Source organism: Calypte anna, chromosome 1 (assembly GCF_003957555.1).
Source record: "Calypte anna isolate BGI_N300 chromosome 1, bCalAnn1_v1.p, whole genome shotgun sequence".
NCBI lineage: Eukaryota > Metazoa > Chordata > Aves > Apodiformes > Trochilidae > Calypte > Calypte anna.
This window is the reverse complement of record NC_044244.1, coordinates 124,355,403-124,373,032: the sequence shown is the minus strand read 5'-3', so window position 1 is coordinate 124,373,032 and position 17,630 is coordinate 124,355,403. Positions and strand designations below refer to the sequence as shown.

The following is a 17,630-nucleotide window of genomic DNA, read 5'->3' as shown; positions in this document are numbered from 1 at the left end:
GAAGCAGGACCCCTGACACTGAGCCTTCGGGAGGCTTTTAGTGGGTTTTGGCTGCCCACCATGCCGCCCACCATGCCACCCACCATGCCCTGTGGCAGAGGCGTCTCCTAGGGTGCCGGCCTGGGGCACACGGCAGGCGAGAGACCGAGCCCGGGCCTAGGCAGCACCCCTGACAGACATCCCCATGGCACTCCTCGTGAAGTGCAACCCAAGCAGGACTCCTCACCGCCGACAGACAAAGCCTTTCCAAAGCCCAGAGCTCCAGCTGGAGGGGCAATGGAGGGAGGCCCAGCACATCTGGACCGCCCGCTCGGAGCCTGGGGCCCGCACCTTGACACTGAGCAACAAGAGCTCCGCACTGGGGGAGCTGTGCCCCTGAGCCTTGCCGTGCCCTCCAGGCCCTCCTCTGCTATGGTGGAGAAGCCTTGGTAGCACAAAAGCACTGCCTGCTTCACTGGTGGTTATATTCAAATGCTGCAACTGCAAAGACCAACAGAGTTCTTTCCAGTCTTTTGCCTCTCTTTTTTTTCTCATTTGTACAATACCAGTCCACATTCCTCTGAGGGGGGGTGGGTAGAACAGCACTTCCCTGGTATTCCTGCCATCCCTTCAAGCTTTGTATCGCCAATAAACACTAGACCTACCCTCTTCAGATTAAAATAATTATCCCTTGTTCTGTCACTACGGGCCCTAGTGAAAGGTGTTTCTCCATCTTTCTTATAGACCCTCTTTAAGTACTGAAGTTCTCCCCTGAACCTTCTCTTCTCCAGACAACCCCAACTCTTTCAGTTTTTCTTCACAGGAGAGGTGCTTTAGTCCTCTGAACATTTCGTGTCCCTCCTCTGGACTTGCTCCTACAGGTCCATATATCTCGTGTGCCCAGGGCTCCAGAGCTGGACATGGTACCCCAGGTAAGGTCTCACAAGAGCAGAACAGAGGGGCAGAATCACCTCCTTTGACCTGCTGGTCATGCTTCATTTGATATAGCCCAGAATATGGTTGGCTTTCTGGGCTGTGAGCACACATTGCCAGCTCAAGTCCAGCTTTTCATCCACTGGTATCCCCAAGTCTTCCTCAGGGCTGCTCTCAATCCTTTCATCCCCATCCCAAATTGATAACAGGGATTGTCCCAACCTAGGGGCAGGAATTTGCACTTGCCTTGTCGAACCTCATGAGGTTCACAGGGGCCCACTCCTCAAGGCTGCCCAGGTTCCTCTGGATGGCATTCTGTCCCTCATGCATACCAACTGCTCCACTCACCTTGGTGTCAGCTGCAAACCTGCTGAGGATGCTCTCGATCCCACTGCCTATGACACTTATGAAAATACAAAACAGCATCGGTCCTGATATAAACAGGCTAAGCAGGATAAACACTCTGGTTCTTTGTGTGTCAATACCAAAAGCCCACTAAGTGCTGTTGGTCAAACAAGCGATCTAGTACTCATGGATGGAGACTGAGGTTTAAAACCACTGCTACTCATTTAGCATGAGGGTATTATGAGGCATAATGGAAATGGAAGGCATACTTACACTTCACTCAGCAAAGCATGGTCACTAGCAGTCGTGGAGAAGTGCTGCTCGAGGATAGACACGGTTCCTGTGAGTGCCACATGGCCACAGCCACAAAACAAAGCTACCCCCGAGAAGCAGAGAATGGTTGCCACAAGCGAAGCATATGGCACTCCTCCTAGGCACTTAATGCAACATTCAAAGCAACCTAAGCAGAAAAGAGAAAGCAAAAGAAACGTTATGAGCAAAAAAAGCAAATTATGAGGAAAAGAGTATCTATTTTACCTCCAGTTTGGAAAAGCCACAGGGATTGAAAGGCCCGGGTATTGACATGCTAAGCAAAAATCTATAGGTGGGGCAAGACAGCATCACCCTCTAAAGCAATGACCTACAGATCTCCTGGTATGGACTCGAAGCCCAGAAAGTGGGCTGAGTGCTCCTGTCTTTACAGGATCAAGAGGAGATCGATAAGCAGGCTATGAAATGGAAAAAAGAAAAAAAATCACTTATCTAAAGCAATCCACTGCAATTCAGGCACTCAATACAAAGCTCACTGTGTTTCAGCACAACTAATGGCAGGAGCACCAGCTATGTTGGCACCATTCAGGAAGGTGGAGAAGCAAATACTCAAGGTGATGAAGCCTTTTGGAAACGTAAAAGATACTTTGCACTTCCATTGGAAGAGGAGCACATTTAGGCCTACAGAACTTAACTACCTTATATTCTCCCATGGCTTCTGAGTATCTTTTTGTATAGATAGATCTGTACAAGGTTACAGGCATACAGATATTCCAACAATGGGAAAACTGAATGGGGGCCAAAGAGTAGCAATTTTTATTGAGAGCAGTGAAATGAAGCTGTATTGCCCAGACAATACATTTCCAGCTTTATACACTGGCTTTACAGTGATCCTTGAATACAGCCCGCAGTAGCATAATCATAGTTTTAATGAAATATACCATTTAAGCAGTCTGAGTTAACAAAACACCCCCCCCCCCCAGAACTGCTGCTCTACAAACACTGTAATAAGAAGGTTGCAGCTGAATTGCCAGGTTCCTCCCTACTGCGTGGCCTGAAAGCCCATCTGCTTGCAGAGCTGGGAAATGTAAATCGGAAACAAACACAGCTTTTAACTGCGCTTTAATGGTAATGGCAATCCATACCAATTCATTACTTCAGGGCGATGGCATTAAGCTGTCTCCATTAATGTGCATTTCATACAACTGTGCAAAACACAAGCCATTAAGACAACGCTTAATGGAGCGACCAGCTTTGCACATTGCAGGAACAGCCCTGCTGCCTCTACAGGAAGGTGGTAAATGGACAGAACATTTGAAGGCAGGGAGACAGCTGGCAGGTGGGTACCACACATCTTCCTGCCCCCAAAATTCCTTTACAAAGATCTGCAAGTCTCCATCCACCACATAAGATGAGTTTATTTTTACCGCCCTCCCTTTCCTACAAATAAAGGAGTTGCAGAGCAGGCGTTTCCATGAAACACTGGGGAATAATAATGCATCCAATAATTGAAAGCTTTCCCATTTCATAAGTGGGAAGCTCTCTTTTTAGAGAGTCACTAGCAAGTGTCCCAGATGGACTTAAGCAGCTATCACCACCAAAATGACTTATGAAATGCCACTTCACTAACTGCAGACAAGACCTAATTGTACAGAAACAAGCCTGGGAAGCTTTTATAGTCGAGCCCACAGCTGGAGTCCACTCAATAGGAACTATCTTCATGACAAAAATACTGCCAAATGAACAAACACTGCAGCTCAGCAGTGTTGGGGCAAACAAAATCCAAATGCGTGCTATCAGAGGAAATCATCTCTGGTTTTCATCTTATCACAGAGGTCCAGAGCTGAGTTCAGACACCAGATCTTGCAGAGCAATCCCTTGCTTTGGGGAATCTGCCCAAGTGTAGCACATAAGGCAGACACAGCGTCAATCATACACGTGAGGCTGGCTCGCCTCCGCAGCACCTGCTCTCGGGTCAGGCCCAAACCTCTGAGAGCTAATTCAAGAAACACTTGTACCTGGCACAGGATTATCAGAGAAGGATTATCCAAGAGTAACCACACTCAGGTCCAGCAGATAATGCTCAGCACACACGTGGCCACACCCCAGCACAAAATGAACGGCCTTTCAGGCCATGCTCCTAAAGAAGAAGGTGACTAAACACCAGATCACTGCTCAGCGTGGAGTAGGTTGATACACAGCTTGCTTCACATAAGGTTCCCATCAGAGAGAGAAAATTAAAACAGCAGGAAGCAAAGCCAAGGGACTGCTGGGGTCCAAAATAAAAGCTGCTGGTTTCAGAAAATGGGGGTAGCCTGCTTGACAGAACTCAAAACTGATGTAGACCCAGGACTGACAGTTAACACCCCCCAAATAAACACCTGTCCTTCTGGTACCCCATACACCTCACAGCTAGCTTTCCAAGCCACCATCAGAACATTTGGCCTGGAGAGTTTCTTGTTTCCCTTACCTGAACACATAGCAGTATCTGCCAGTAATACAGGGACCTTTGAAGACAAACTGACAGTGGCAAAGCCTCCCTCACCTCCCAGCTGCACACAGCACCTCTGTGGCCATGCTCTTTATGTCTCTTTATGTCTACAGCCCAGGTATACACAGGCATCACAGTGTTTGCGTGGCCTTCATTTTATCAGGGCAAACCAAGGCCAAAAGATGCTCTGAGAGACCTCTAAAGCAACCACACTCTTTTGACCAAAGCAGAGAAAACTGTCCAAACACGGGACTGCAGAAAACACTCATCATCACACAAAGACTAAAGCAGGAAGGAGAGGGATTTCAGCCCACAGGGAAATGTTGTGTTGCCAGCTTGCAAGCAGAGGAAGCACCCAAACCAGCACATTTCCAAGACACAGCATTGATCCGTAGTCACTCTGCACCCAAATTGACAGCCGAGCTACACAGCCTCCTGCCAGAGGGCAACTAACTGCAGGATGCAACCTCATCAAAGCACTGGGGCTGCCAGACCCTCCCAGAGATCCCACTGTGAACACTCTTTATAAGAAGCTTAAATCCAAGCCTAGCCTGAGCAATATAACTGGTTTGATAATTTTCTTTTATTACAAGGCTAAAACAGTATCACTGGAAGCAGCTTCCAAAACCATCTGAAGTTCAAAGCTCATCAAGCACTCAAACATGCTTACTAAGCTTCCCAACCTATCACTTGAGCAAAACAGGATTTCTTCAAAAGATGAAAGCTTTTCAGGCAACTCACTCCATTGTCTCTCTCTGTAACCCCAAGTCAGCAAGTATCTTCCCACAGTGCAGCTGAAAACCTATGAGATGTTTGCCAAGTTCATGCTCACAAAGTAATTTGCCTTGATGCAGGAAGAAGGCCTGTGACCTTAAGTTGACAAAATTAAGTAGCATTAAAATAAATTTAGTTCCAATTTTCTGCCAGCTTTTACTTTCCATATGGCCATCAGGCTGTACTTTTCATCTGTATATCCACGTCCAGCACAGTAGTATAAAACGATTTAAATATGAAACTGTACAGCACAAATACATATCACTGCATCTCCCTTTTCAATGGCCATTTTGTGCAAGGCATCACTAGAACCTTTTGTGCAACTCAGCAGAATAAAAACATTTTTTGTCCTCAGGCTGGCGAGCAGCAGTTGCCATGGAGGCAGGTTAATAACAGCCCAATGATTTGCCCAGAGCTGCCTGTGATCTTGGCTACAGATTTAACACACTCTCAGAAGGAGGCCAGCTAAAACAAGGACTGAGATTATTCTCTAGGGAATGAATGCTATTAAACACACACACACACACACAAATATTCTTGCTAAAGGACAAAAATAAAGAAAAGAGAAAAAGAAAAAAACAGGAACCAGCTATTCTTTTAATCTCCTGGAAACTATCAGTCACAGGAAATTGGTAAAGGATGAACCTACATATGTACACAAATCAGCACTTGGTTGCTTAATATATGAAGAATTATACAATCTACCCAGCAGTGTACAAGCTATTGCATATATTCAGGGGCTTAGCTGTTCAATTTCCCACGTCAAATGCCAATTGTGTGGCTAAACCTTCTTTGGTACTTTAAGTATGGCTTTAAGATTTAAACTCAGAAAAGCAAGGTAATGCAGAATTAATGGAAAGTGGTCTTAAAAAAATAAAAAAGCAGTTCTCTCTCAGATTTTAACTCATACTACTAAGCTCAAAGCTCAAGAAGTGTGGAATGACAAAACTGGTACTTCAGCAATTATGAAAAACAATGCAATGGGATTAGGTAGCTGTCTGGAAGGAGTCCCAGGGCTTGCCCAAGGAAGTTCAAACAGCAGCTCTTGAAGCCCAGACTTGAAAAGCTGAGACAAACTCAAAGCTGTCCCTAAAAGTGAAGATTGGAAAACATGATGTAAGTAATTAGCGTCCACATCCCCTGGAGAGAAAATGTTAGCCTGTCCTCTAATGTTAAGAACTCCTCCAAGGTTGAACTAGTGCTTCAATGTTATCTCGGACACAAACCACTGATCCCACAGTCAAGGTCACTATGGAATAACAACAACAACAACAAAAATAACCCAGCAAACACAGAAAACTTCAAGGAAGATTTGAAAACCTCTCAATTTCATCACGTTAAACCTCCAGGCTCCTGCGGTTGCTTTCTGAGTTAGCTCCCACTTTCTTTTTCTTAGAAGTTTAATTTCATTCCCTCACATAAATCTGTCTTGCTCTTCTGAAAGATGAAGCAATGGGCACCATTTTTTCCCATCACTTCCTGTAATTTCCTGTGAAAAGAATTTTTTGAAACCGTGGCATATTGGGCATCTATCCATTAAATATGTCTTATAAATCACAGGGCATATTCCATCACAGAACCATGACCTCCGCTGTCTCCAGCACCACAGCTCAGAGAGTTCATGTAGAGGAAGTATTTTAACAAAAAAAGAAGGTTAGAAGGTTTCAAGAGATCCAAGGAAAAAAAAGCACTAGAAAACATTTTAAATGCAGCCATTGCATGTAAACTGGGCTCATTATCATACATGCACAGGAGACGTGTTGGGACTGTTACTCGCAATTCAAAAATAAATTTAAGGGGAAAACTCAATAGTTCACACTCACCTCCTGTCTCGTCCGTGCTGAAGACTTCCCCATACAAAGTGTGCATAATACCATCAGACTCCTAAACCATCACGGATCTTTGTCAGAAAATGAACTTTATGTCAATGAAAGCAAATGCCAGTTTTACTTGCTGCCACCTACTGTATTTTTTAAAATCTCCGTTCTGAATGGCATATGCATGCCAGGATGTAAATTTTCATACCTTACAGCATGATTGATGGCTATGGGAGAAACAGTGAGGGAATACACTAATACCTCAGAAGCAAAAATGCAATTTACCTCATCCTTCCCTGTGTAATAATAAGCCAGTACCTGTCACTAAAATAATTTTAATTTTACATCTATCACCCACACCAGAAGCCAAGAATCAGAGGCAACTGTTCAATAAGATATAACATTTAATCTTAAAAGGATAAGTTTAAAGCGTATGATAAATTTCTCTCCACACTTTAATAGGGGACACTAAAATCAAAAAGCTGTGAGTTAAATCATATGGATGTCTTTACTGAAGTTCTATCCTTACCTATTCCCATTTATTTTAAAATTTGCTGACACGACACAAAGCTAAAACCCCTTATTAATTATGATAAATGCTCACCACACTTTTGGATTAAGTCAATTAAAAAGACTAAAAAAGCGATGAGCTCAAATAGAGAAAATTTCTTTATTTTCCTCCCACAAACCTCTTAAAGCTCCTCCACAGAACACTTCCTCTCAAGTTCCACCTTTCCTAATTTTTCCTTTTTGTCCTCTCCAAATCAGAAGCTGTGATACCTATATTGAAAGTGAACTCTTCATGAGAGACAGAAGATTTAATGCAATGGCACTGTAGTCTACCCAAACTGATAACCTCCGCCCTGTGTTCACATCCCCATCTTCCAGATTTGGAAATCCATAAATACCAGTACAATATCTGTAACTGGAGACCACAGCCATCAGGATTGTGACAAATTTTTTGCTGAAATCCCCCAAGACCACCGCTCACAGCCAGTGCCTAGCACAAGATGTTTCACTCAAGTGAAACAGGGAGACCTGTGGTAGTCCAGTCCATCTAGTAAATCTCATCCCCATTCTCCACTATTTTAGAGCTACTCAAAGAACAAGTAGCTCCTTTCTGAAGGTTACCAGCATTAATTACAAGTTCTCCAGATACTCTTGATACAGACACTTGGTTTCAGCACTGTCATAGAACCAGTTCTCCACCTCTGAGAAAGTACTTATTGTCCATTATCAGTTTTAAGCCTGTCATCTTTAAACTTCATTAGATTCCTCCACATTCCTGTGTAGCAGGGAAACTAAAAATACTTGTTCTTGCCTCCTGTGCTTTAATGGGCTCAGAGAAACCAGGAGAACTGCTAAACACTAAGAACAAACCACTCACAGCCTGAAAGCACCATTAGCAGACCCCTTTTTAGATCCACAAAGCACCAGTACCTCTATGGTATAATATATATATAATGATAGTAAGCTGCTCTTCAGTAGTCCTGCAAAAATATAGTACACATATTCTTAAACACATGTTTTTTCTAACATGAATAGTGACAACAACAAAAAAAATAACATCCTGAAGAGGTTATCAATGTTCATAAACAGAAAAAAGCTGATTTTTTTTTTTTCACTATGGAAAAATGACATTCAAGTTGGAAAAAAGGTTGTTTTACCAAGGCAAGATTTCTCTCTTCTGGATGCTGTTAGATGACACAAAGAGTGTAAGAACAGATAGCAGGAAACATAGCCTTGCTCTCTCTTCTAATCTCAGGCCCAAACCAGCACTTTTTATAGAAAAAAAAAAAAATAGCATTCCCACTGCAGGAATCAAACCTGTTTCATGCAAGGACAGATGATCCAAATGGTCTTCCAGAAGCCTTATCTAATTTACCTTCTTCAAATTTATTAAAATACACACACTCCCTATCTGTTTTATTCCCAGCCTCTGCAAGGCTCATTAAGCTCACAGGTGTTCTGAAGTCATCTTTCTCAGACAGTGAAATCTATGAAATATCAACCACTACACCCATGCTTATTGCAAGTGCCAGTCCTAGGCATTTGCTGTGTGAGAGCAAGGAGTCAGACCTGCATGGAAGAACACTGCTGCCACAGGAGACACTGGGATGAGAGAATTGCTCTTGTCCAGCTTTAGTGCTCTTGTACAAAGGTCAGGCAAAAAGGTTTTTTTGTTACTTTAATTCATGTCTTCTCTGTTTGACTTTTGGCCCAAAAAAACAGAGGAAAACACAGCAGAAGAAAAATACTGAATTTATACTTTGGAAAAGGCCTTACTTCAAAGAGGTTTATCTGTCCTTGAGAACAGATATTTTTTAGCTATAAGCTGTTTCTGCAGAAAAAAATTAGTTAGGTGATTAAAAATGAGATTTCTCACATCAACAGTAACTCAAGCAGTATTGATACAACCTTTGGCATTATTCCTCCTGGAAACAGGTTCTAGCGTTTTACTATCAAAGTAACCCTTGGGACTTTTGCACAGCATGAGCATATGGAAGGATTCACTGAACCATAGAATCACAGAATTGTTTTTGTTGGGAAAGATCTTTAATATTACTGAGTCCATCCATTAACCTAGCACACTTTTAAGTCCATCACCAAACCATGTCCCTAAGCACTGCATCTAGACACCTTTTAAATACCTCCAGGGATTGTGACTCAACCACTTCTCTGGGAAGCCTCTTCAAATGTTTGATAACCCCTTTGGTGAAGAAATTTTTCCTGACATCCAATCTAAACCTCCTCTGGCACAACTTGAGCTGTTTCTTCTCATCCTACCTCTCGTTAATTGGAAGAAGAGACCACCGCCTCATTTCAGGCAGTGGCAGAGAGTGATACCATCTCTCTTCTGCCTCCTTTTCTCCAAGCTAGACAACCCCAATCTCCTGATATTCCTCACATGACTTGTTCTCCATACCTTTCGCCAACTTTGTTGCCCTTCTCTGGGCACCCAGGGCTCAAAGTGCCAACGCACTGCACCGGCAAGGGCAGCCTTGGCTCCAAACTGTGGCTGCAACTTTCATTTCAACAACTTGCTGCTCAACATGCCTGAAGACATTCCTCCTTTCTGTCCTCATACTGACTTCCCTTCCTTTGCTTCACCTATTTTTGCCTTCTTGAAGAAACAGGTGTAAGGTCAACATGCAAGAATTGCTGCTTAGTAGGTGCCAGCCCAGGTGATTATTTTGGACAAATTCAACCCACAGAGGTAAAACAGATGAAAAACTGGGCAGACTGCCAAAGATACTAAAATGCCTGGAGGTCTAGACAGGCTCTCTGTGGGAGGTCCATAAGCACCTAAGCACTTCAGTCCCAAGGGCTGCTTCAGCAGTTTCATGAAGCTTTCTGTAAGGACAACTGGGCTTCCTAGATTCAACCATTTTCCAGTCCCACTCGTACTTGTCTGACACTACTTTGAAAGCTGACTGTACTTTAATCGAGGGTGAGCACCTTACCTGGAAGACTGGAGTTGAGACTCTCAGCTCCACCCTTCTGGCAGCTGTAACTCACCTCACTCTCCATCAGCCTTCAGCATCCAGCAGGAGAGCAAGACTTTTGCCACACTGGGTTTCAGCCGCTGCTACCAACTGCTGCCCCAGTTGACACCTCCCTAGCTACAAAGAAGCAAACAGAAACACAACTTCTCTCTCCCTGGAGATGAGGTCAAAAACCAGCGTGGGGGGACACCTCAACCTGGCAGATATAAGATTTGGAAGGGAAATTCTCCATTTTGGAGATAATGAAAGCTGCCAAGACCTTCCCAGACATTTATGCAACTATGGAACTAGAGAAGGGGTAAGAAACCTAAACCGTAACTGCAGAAGTACTTTGCCCTGCAACAGTTTTCATGTGGGTATTTTCTCAGTTGAGTTTCCACCACACCATTTTCAAAATCTAAGTTTGCTTTGGTAAGGGAGCAGGCTGTTTCAGTGAGACACTTCATATTTACATGCCCCTATGCACTCACAAAATATGAAACACCTCCCAGCATCTAGAGGAAGCAAGTTAAGGGGGGGGAAAAAGAAAAGAAAAGAAAAGGAAAAAAAAGTCTCATAAAGCAAACAACACCCACCCAGCCTGGAAGCATGCCTACAGGGCGTTAAACTCATGTTAAACAATCATTGTGAAGTTTCTTTTACTAAAGAAAAAGATGGTACTTCGTTTACCGGGAAAAAAAATATTGTTTTAGGGGTTTTGAAAAGCTTATTAAGTTTGCACGTACTCTGGGGATGTCTTGGCTCCAGCACCATAGTGAACACCCCAAGCTGACTCTTCTCTTGTTGCTAAAGTGCCAGATTAAAGCTAAAAATGGGGGAGATCGTGTCATATGTGTAGACCCTCAGAAAAGGGATGGATGCTATGAGGACTGCACAGAGGTGCTCTGCTAGCGATGGCCATTTGGACACTGACAGAAGAGGCAAAGTAGAAATACCTGTACTGCAAAGGCACCCAAGAAATAATGTGGCTTGTCAAAGAAACAGAGCTTATCTCAGCCCAGTAGCCAACATCACCCAACAGCAGGGAGCTGTATGTCAGTACTGAGGGGAGGGATGCTACAGCTGTGACTTGCATTGTGACTGAAGTGGCACTTTCCTTCCAATTTATGGGAAAGGAGCAATGACCAATATTTTCACTGTGGTTAATCCATCACCAGTAGATTCACTGTACTCAAGCCCTGTTCAGAGCAGTTTCCTTGCTGCCTCAAAACCTTTTAATTTCTTTCAGTGCATCTACTTAAAGCACCTTTCCTTGAGTTGGCATCGGTGGTCTTTGTTGGTGAGGTTTTTCCCCCTCTATCAGCAAGAACCCTTTCATCATTAACTCTTTGAAGAGAGGCACTTTCACTTGCATGTTACTTCAGGAAGCCTTTGAAGGCAGCTTGCATGGGGTTCAGTTGCCTAAACAGGGGTTTCTAGCACCATTTTAGGTGCCAGACTCCCAGCTGCCGTGACAGAAGGCTGCGCGTCCCCTCTGCGCCCTGGCTCATCTGTGCCCGCACATACGGACCCGTCTCATCACTGGGGACAGCTGATGGGGCACAATATCCTGATAACCAGGCACCTGGCCTGCTCTCTCCGTGCCTTCCTTCCCAGGAAGGCAGTATTCATAATCTGTTGCTCCTTCCTGGAGCATTTCTCCCTCATATAAAATATCCCATGGGCACAGATCTGAAGTTTTGGAATGTCTTCCGGCAGCACCGAGTCTGTCACCCAGGTCATTTATCACAAATTACAGCCAAAATTAATATTGATATTGCAGAAGGAGATCATGATATGCAGCTTAAGTATTCATGAGGAAAACAAACAAAACCAAAACAAACAAAAAAACCACAAAAACCCCACCGAACAACAAACCAAACCATTCTGAAATACAAAACTGCTTGAATCCAACAGAATAAACATGTGAAAAATGTAATGGAAAAGAGAAGGATCAGGCAGCAAGCTTGGTGAATATTTCCCTGCAGTTGCTGTTCGAGTCCCTGATGCGTAGGCAGGCATCTCCAGCAAACAAGCTGTCAGGCAGGCTTCCGTCAATCAGCTCCATAATGAGAAGAGGATTGCTAGATAGAGCTGGCTGCAAATGCTATATCTGAGTGTTTATATCCCTTGCTGTATTAACCCTCAGTCAGACTGGAATTTTCCAATGCGATCAATTGTGTGCTTGATTTCAAGTGTTTGAGATGCTTCAAAACTAAATTCCCCCCCCAACCTCTTCAAATGAAGCTTCAGGAAAACAAACCAGGATGTTTTTGCGGACTCAAGCCAGATATTGAAAGGACAGGCATGTAGAAGCACCAAACAATTTTTAAACCCTCAGCTGAAATCCTCCTTTAGACTCTAACATAGACATTTACTGCTTCTAGCAAGGGAAAAGCAAACAAAACCACAGAATAGTCTAGGAAGCATGTTGCAGGAGATGAGTAAATCAGATGTGCTGTCACTGCTTTAGTGTCAATTACTGCATTTGTGGCTGGTCAGTTTGATAGTTTCATCTCCATACAAAACCCATACTACGTTGTCTCATCTTTAAACAGTTCTGAAGCAACCAGGCAGCACAGTTAAAAGGGAGGTGTCCCTCACCACGCATCATTGCCCTTCAAACATTAACAACCAGACTTAAATTTATGTCACATATTAATATGAAAAAAACAGACTCCTTACAGCCTTAACAAACAAAACAAGAAAAACAGCAGAACATTTATCATAAATCATTAGGACTAGTGCAAAGCATTAAGTATATGCTACTATAATTTCTGAACTCTCCACTTCCCTCTCACCCAGCCCTTTATTTACCTTGAATCCCCAAAGGACTAATATTGCCTCTCAATGCTGGCACATGATGGTACTGGTGTGGCCTTGAACTCCTGTACATCCAGTGGTACCTGCCAATTTCCATTTCTGGTCTGGTGATCACTGCCAATTTTAGGTGGTAAAAAGTCAGTGTCACCAGCAAGTTTTAGTTCAGTACTTTCAGTCATTTAACTTTAAAAAGTAAGAGCCCAGACAAACACATCTCAGAACTGAAACTACATAACTTTACCAAACCAAGGGAGAGGTCGGGAGGGACACTGACGGGGAGACACTCAGACAGGTGTTAAGAAAGGCTGAATAGCTAAAACTCCACCTAGACTTTGAATTAACCACATAAAGCAGGACTCTATGTACCTTCACCCCACCCACTCTTACATCTCCCTCTCTTTGGCTATGAGAAAGAGCTCTGCTCCAGAAGTCAAGGAAGGCAAAGTTCTGAAAAACAAAAAAAGTTACCTGTTTTTTTAGGAGGCTGTAGATTTGTCAAAAAAAATGGTTGTTATAATGTGTAGAGTTAGAGCAAACAAGCAAATTTGTGCTGTTACTTTCTTACATTAATAAAAACTTGTATGTCCCCCCCCCCCTTGGCACTGCTACAGCTTTGTAAGGGTTGCCAGGGTGAGACAGACAAGTCTTTACATAAAATGTACCAGAGTCCCACTCTGTGGGGGCTAAATGAAAAAGTAACCACCATCTCTGGCTGAAATAAACCTGACTGAAGCAGCATTTCGGCAGCTGGGGGAAGTGAACATTATGATGCTGAAAACCCATCTATCATTGTACTAGATCAGAGACAAATTTCAGGGGTCAATGGAAGTAGGAATGCCATAAAATGTCTGCCCTGAGAGGGGCTTGGAATGTCCTGGACCTGGACCTTCTCCCATGTGGTTTTGCTGCTGGTGCAACAATACAAGTTTATCACGGCTACATTTGCATATCTCAAGAAGATAAAAAATCTTAGCCTTGAATCCAGGGCTTGGATCTAGAGGCAAAACAAGATTCTGCTCACTCCCTAGTGTATGAACTCCAATATTAAAGAAGTCTGTTGGCGTTTGGGATGCAAACCTTGTATGAATGGCTCTCTAAAGGATACAGGGTGGCTGGGAATTTCTCTGTCAGTCACACACAAATCAACAAACATGTATCATGTAATATATTTTTTCTAAAAGACATTTTTCCACTTATTAGATCTTATCCTTCCTTTTAGGCAAGGCAAGTTCTACATTTTAAGAACATAACTACATTCAAAATGTGTTGAAGACATTGTTCCAGGATGACTGTGCATGCTCAGGATGATACCATCTCCCTCTCTGCACAGGAACAATCCACTTTACGAGATCACAAGGAATGCCATCATAACTGAACTGGATATAAAATGGAAAAGAACAGAATTTTTTGCTGGTCCTGCACACCATCTCCCCCGCCCTCCCAACTGCCTGCTCCCTGCTTCTTTGAAGCCACTTACTGGACATGGGTAACAGACTTAAAAACAAGTAAATTAAAAACAACTAGCTGCAAAGACTTCAGGGAACAAAAAAATTCTTCATTTGCATTGCAGCAGCATCTAGACCAAACCCTTGGCACCAAAAGGATTTTATCCTAGCCGGCCTGAACCCACAATTCCACATTTCTCCTACAACATCTAAAAACCCCCTTTCTCAGAGAAGGCAGCTGGCTTTCTCCCCTAGCCTGAGGCGATGATGGTGAAGTCACCACTGTCTGCTCTGGGACTAACATCAAACCCTGAAATGTGGAGATAGCATGCAAACTTTGCAGCACCATTTCTGTAACGCGAAAATTTTCTATGAAGTTGCTTTTTTTTTTTTTTTTTTAAGTAGTAATTTTTGGTTTTGAAATAGCAGGACTCCTTTCATTAGGAGATGGTTCAAACTCCATAAGGAACCTCAGTTTTTCCACTGCTCTTCAAAGAGCCACTTAGCAATGGCTGCTTGGTAGCCTTCATTTCATGCTCAGCACAGCCTTTGAAGATGAAGAGTAACCTTCTGGTGACTCCACAGGCACCCACCTAGGCAAAACCAACACCAGGACAAAAGCCTCACAGGTTTCAGTGGCATAACAACTACTGCATGCAGTACACATGAACCAGTTTAACGCTGTACTCCCAATAGTTAGGAACGGAAACTGGTTTAAATGACCTCATCTCATACTTTTCCAGGAACTAACTACAAACATTGCAGTCCCAGGTCTGGGTTACAAGACCCTCTGTGCACAGGCAAGCTCCCAGAGCTGCAGGACTCCTGGTCTGAACCAAGTTACGCTCGATCTTGCACAGACGCAGCCGCTGCAGGACTGACAAGGTTGTCATGTCACACCATGCAGGCACACTGATGGTGACCGTGGTGTTCAGTGTAAATTTGTGATGAATCATCTTGCACGCCTGTTATAAAACTCCCAATGCTCTCAACACCCTCACTCTTGCTGCCTTTAACATGCAGTTTAGGGGAAGCAAACAGTTACAACGTTCATCTGTCGCAGCCGAGGAAGCAGCTCAGAGAAGCAAAGAGAGGGGTTGTCATTTGGTCACCTATGATCTGGCGATCAGGTGATGAATACTGAATTAGGAGCAAGGCTGGCCTGTGAACAGGGAAAGGTCAGAGGAACCCAAGGGGGCTGCCTCCATCCTTCTGCCCTGCACTCTTTAGCCCCTTTGCTCCCCCTGCAGCGTCCATTGTGCACGTACAGTGCCATCTGGGTTTCTCCGCCCCTGTTACCATATCCTCTGGCACATATGTTTAGCCTTTCTGTTTTCATGAGGTCATTCTGACCAGCCTGAGTATGTTGGCCAAGTGTTTTTCAACCCCCTCCTATTTAGAAACCAAATCCTATTCATTAAAACCTAAATCACTAAGCCTGCCAAATTATTATCCCCGGCATATCGTGTGTCCCAGATTCTCCCTGGGCTGGACCTCTCTTCCTATGGTCATATTCTCCAGGGACTTGTACTTAAAGCAGTTATTGTTTCCAGAGGATCTGAAATACTAATAAACTGCTTGAAACAGGAAAAAATATGCAGGATTCTGAAAATCTCTGAACATCTTGACAGCTCTGAAATCACTGTATGAACATAACATTAAGGGGATATCTTTTAAAATTTTAGCAATAACCACAACATGTATTAGAAAAGGCTATTTTCTTCAATTTGCTGTCACGAAGAAGACATCTGCCTGTGATTATCAAAATGTGACAAGATGACCGTGTAGAAAGAACTTTGATAAAACTGAAATAAACTGCACATTAATTCACTCATTTCTCATGTTGCAGGCTAGCAGCTTAATTTGCAGTGTTGCAGTCGTACAGCTGTGTTTAAGAGAAGTGCTTTTTTTCAGGTTTTGACTAGCACGTATTTGTGTATTTAGAGTTTAAAATCAGAAACTTTGCTTCATATACCATGAAAATAATGCTTCGTATACCATGAAAATAACAATCAAAGCTCAAAGCCATTCTGAGCACGAGGTCTCCTTTCATCGAGAGCACATTAGTAGGGAAGAGCCAATTAAAAGGAACCTTGGCTACAGCTGCTCAGGCTGGTTTTCATTATTCCTCAGCACAGCACATGCAATTTGAACATCATATGCATTCATAAAAGGAAACTATATCCTACTATAATGGCTTTCTTCCATTCTCCCATGTGTAATTGGTGAATTCACTATGGTCATCCCCAGTGTGATTTTATTTTGGTTTGGGTTTTTTTGAATTGCGCAACGTGGCTTTATAGAATCGTAGTTAAATGCAAAGGGGAACTTCTTGTCTCTGTTAATGTGTATAAAGATCTACATCCTTCACTGCTGATGCAAAACGGCATTTCATTTTTCTTATTTATTCCACCTCAGTAAATCCGCCTGCCCAGCCCTCACATTTTGATTTAATTTAATGCCTGCAAGATAAATCCTGTCATTTGTAATAATTTGTAAACCTTCATCTTTAAAATGCATCCAATCTGTCCTGCAGCCCAGTAAAGTATCTGTTAAACATTTTGCTTCAGCTTGCTCATGGTGTTCTCCTCTGATAAGGGGCTGCTGATACACAGTATAAAGCTGACTTATTTCTTATCTCCATCAACATGGGTGTTGTTCCATTTCTGATTAAAAAAAAGTGGGGCAGCAGCCACTCATCTGGCTGTAGAGAAACAAATGTCTGATAAACACTGAATCCATCAGCTGGGTATTACCACTGCCCAAATCAGGCAGGGCCTTCACGATAACAATTATTAAAATACAAAACCAGAAGTCATATACAATTTTGCAAACTTTAAAAATCTAAATGAGAACAAGCATTTCCACTTACCAGTCAGAAAGCATTCATAAAGCACACTAGCTCGTGCAAACTGTCTCAACTAAGCTGCAATGAAAAATAGCTGGCCATCCGTGTTTGCCACAGGGATGGGAAACACAAACTATGGGAAACACAGACTGGTACCTATGTGACACTACTGTTCAGATCTGACTGTATTGGGTGCTTGGATAGGACTCAGCTCTCTTTGGCCTTCCCAAGTGCCGAGGCAGCATTGCTCTCCAGCACTCTCCTCAGAAGCACAAGGAGCTCTGGATATAGATAGCATGTAGTCCTAGCTCAACTTTCTCCAAGTATTTATTCTATACAATTACAGTACATCATATATAATCCAGAAATTCTGGTCAAGGGAAAAAAAAATTTTTAGCTTAAAAGTGCAATTGGTAATAA

The 17,630-nt window shown here is 43.1% G+C and overlaps 1 protein-coding gene across 3 annotated transcripts in view; it reads right to left on the bottom strand.

Moving 5' to 3' along the window:
- GPM6B (glycoprotein M6B) overlaps nt 1–17,630 on the bottom strand; it is a 106,815-nt gene that overhangs the window by 12,597 nt on the left and 76,588 nt on the right. For 2 of the 3 annotated variants that reach the window (XM_030449706.1, XM_030449699.1), the window contains exon 2: nt 1,531–1,717. In XM_030449706.1, coding sequence (XP_030305566.1) covers nt 1,531–1,717 — 187 coding nt within the window. Of the gene's footprint in view, nt 1–1,530; nt 1,718–12,911; nt 13,032–17,630 lie in introns of all 3 variants that reach the window. The other variant, XM_030449715.1, reaches the window with a different exon arrangement.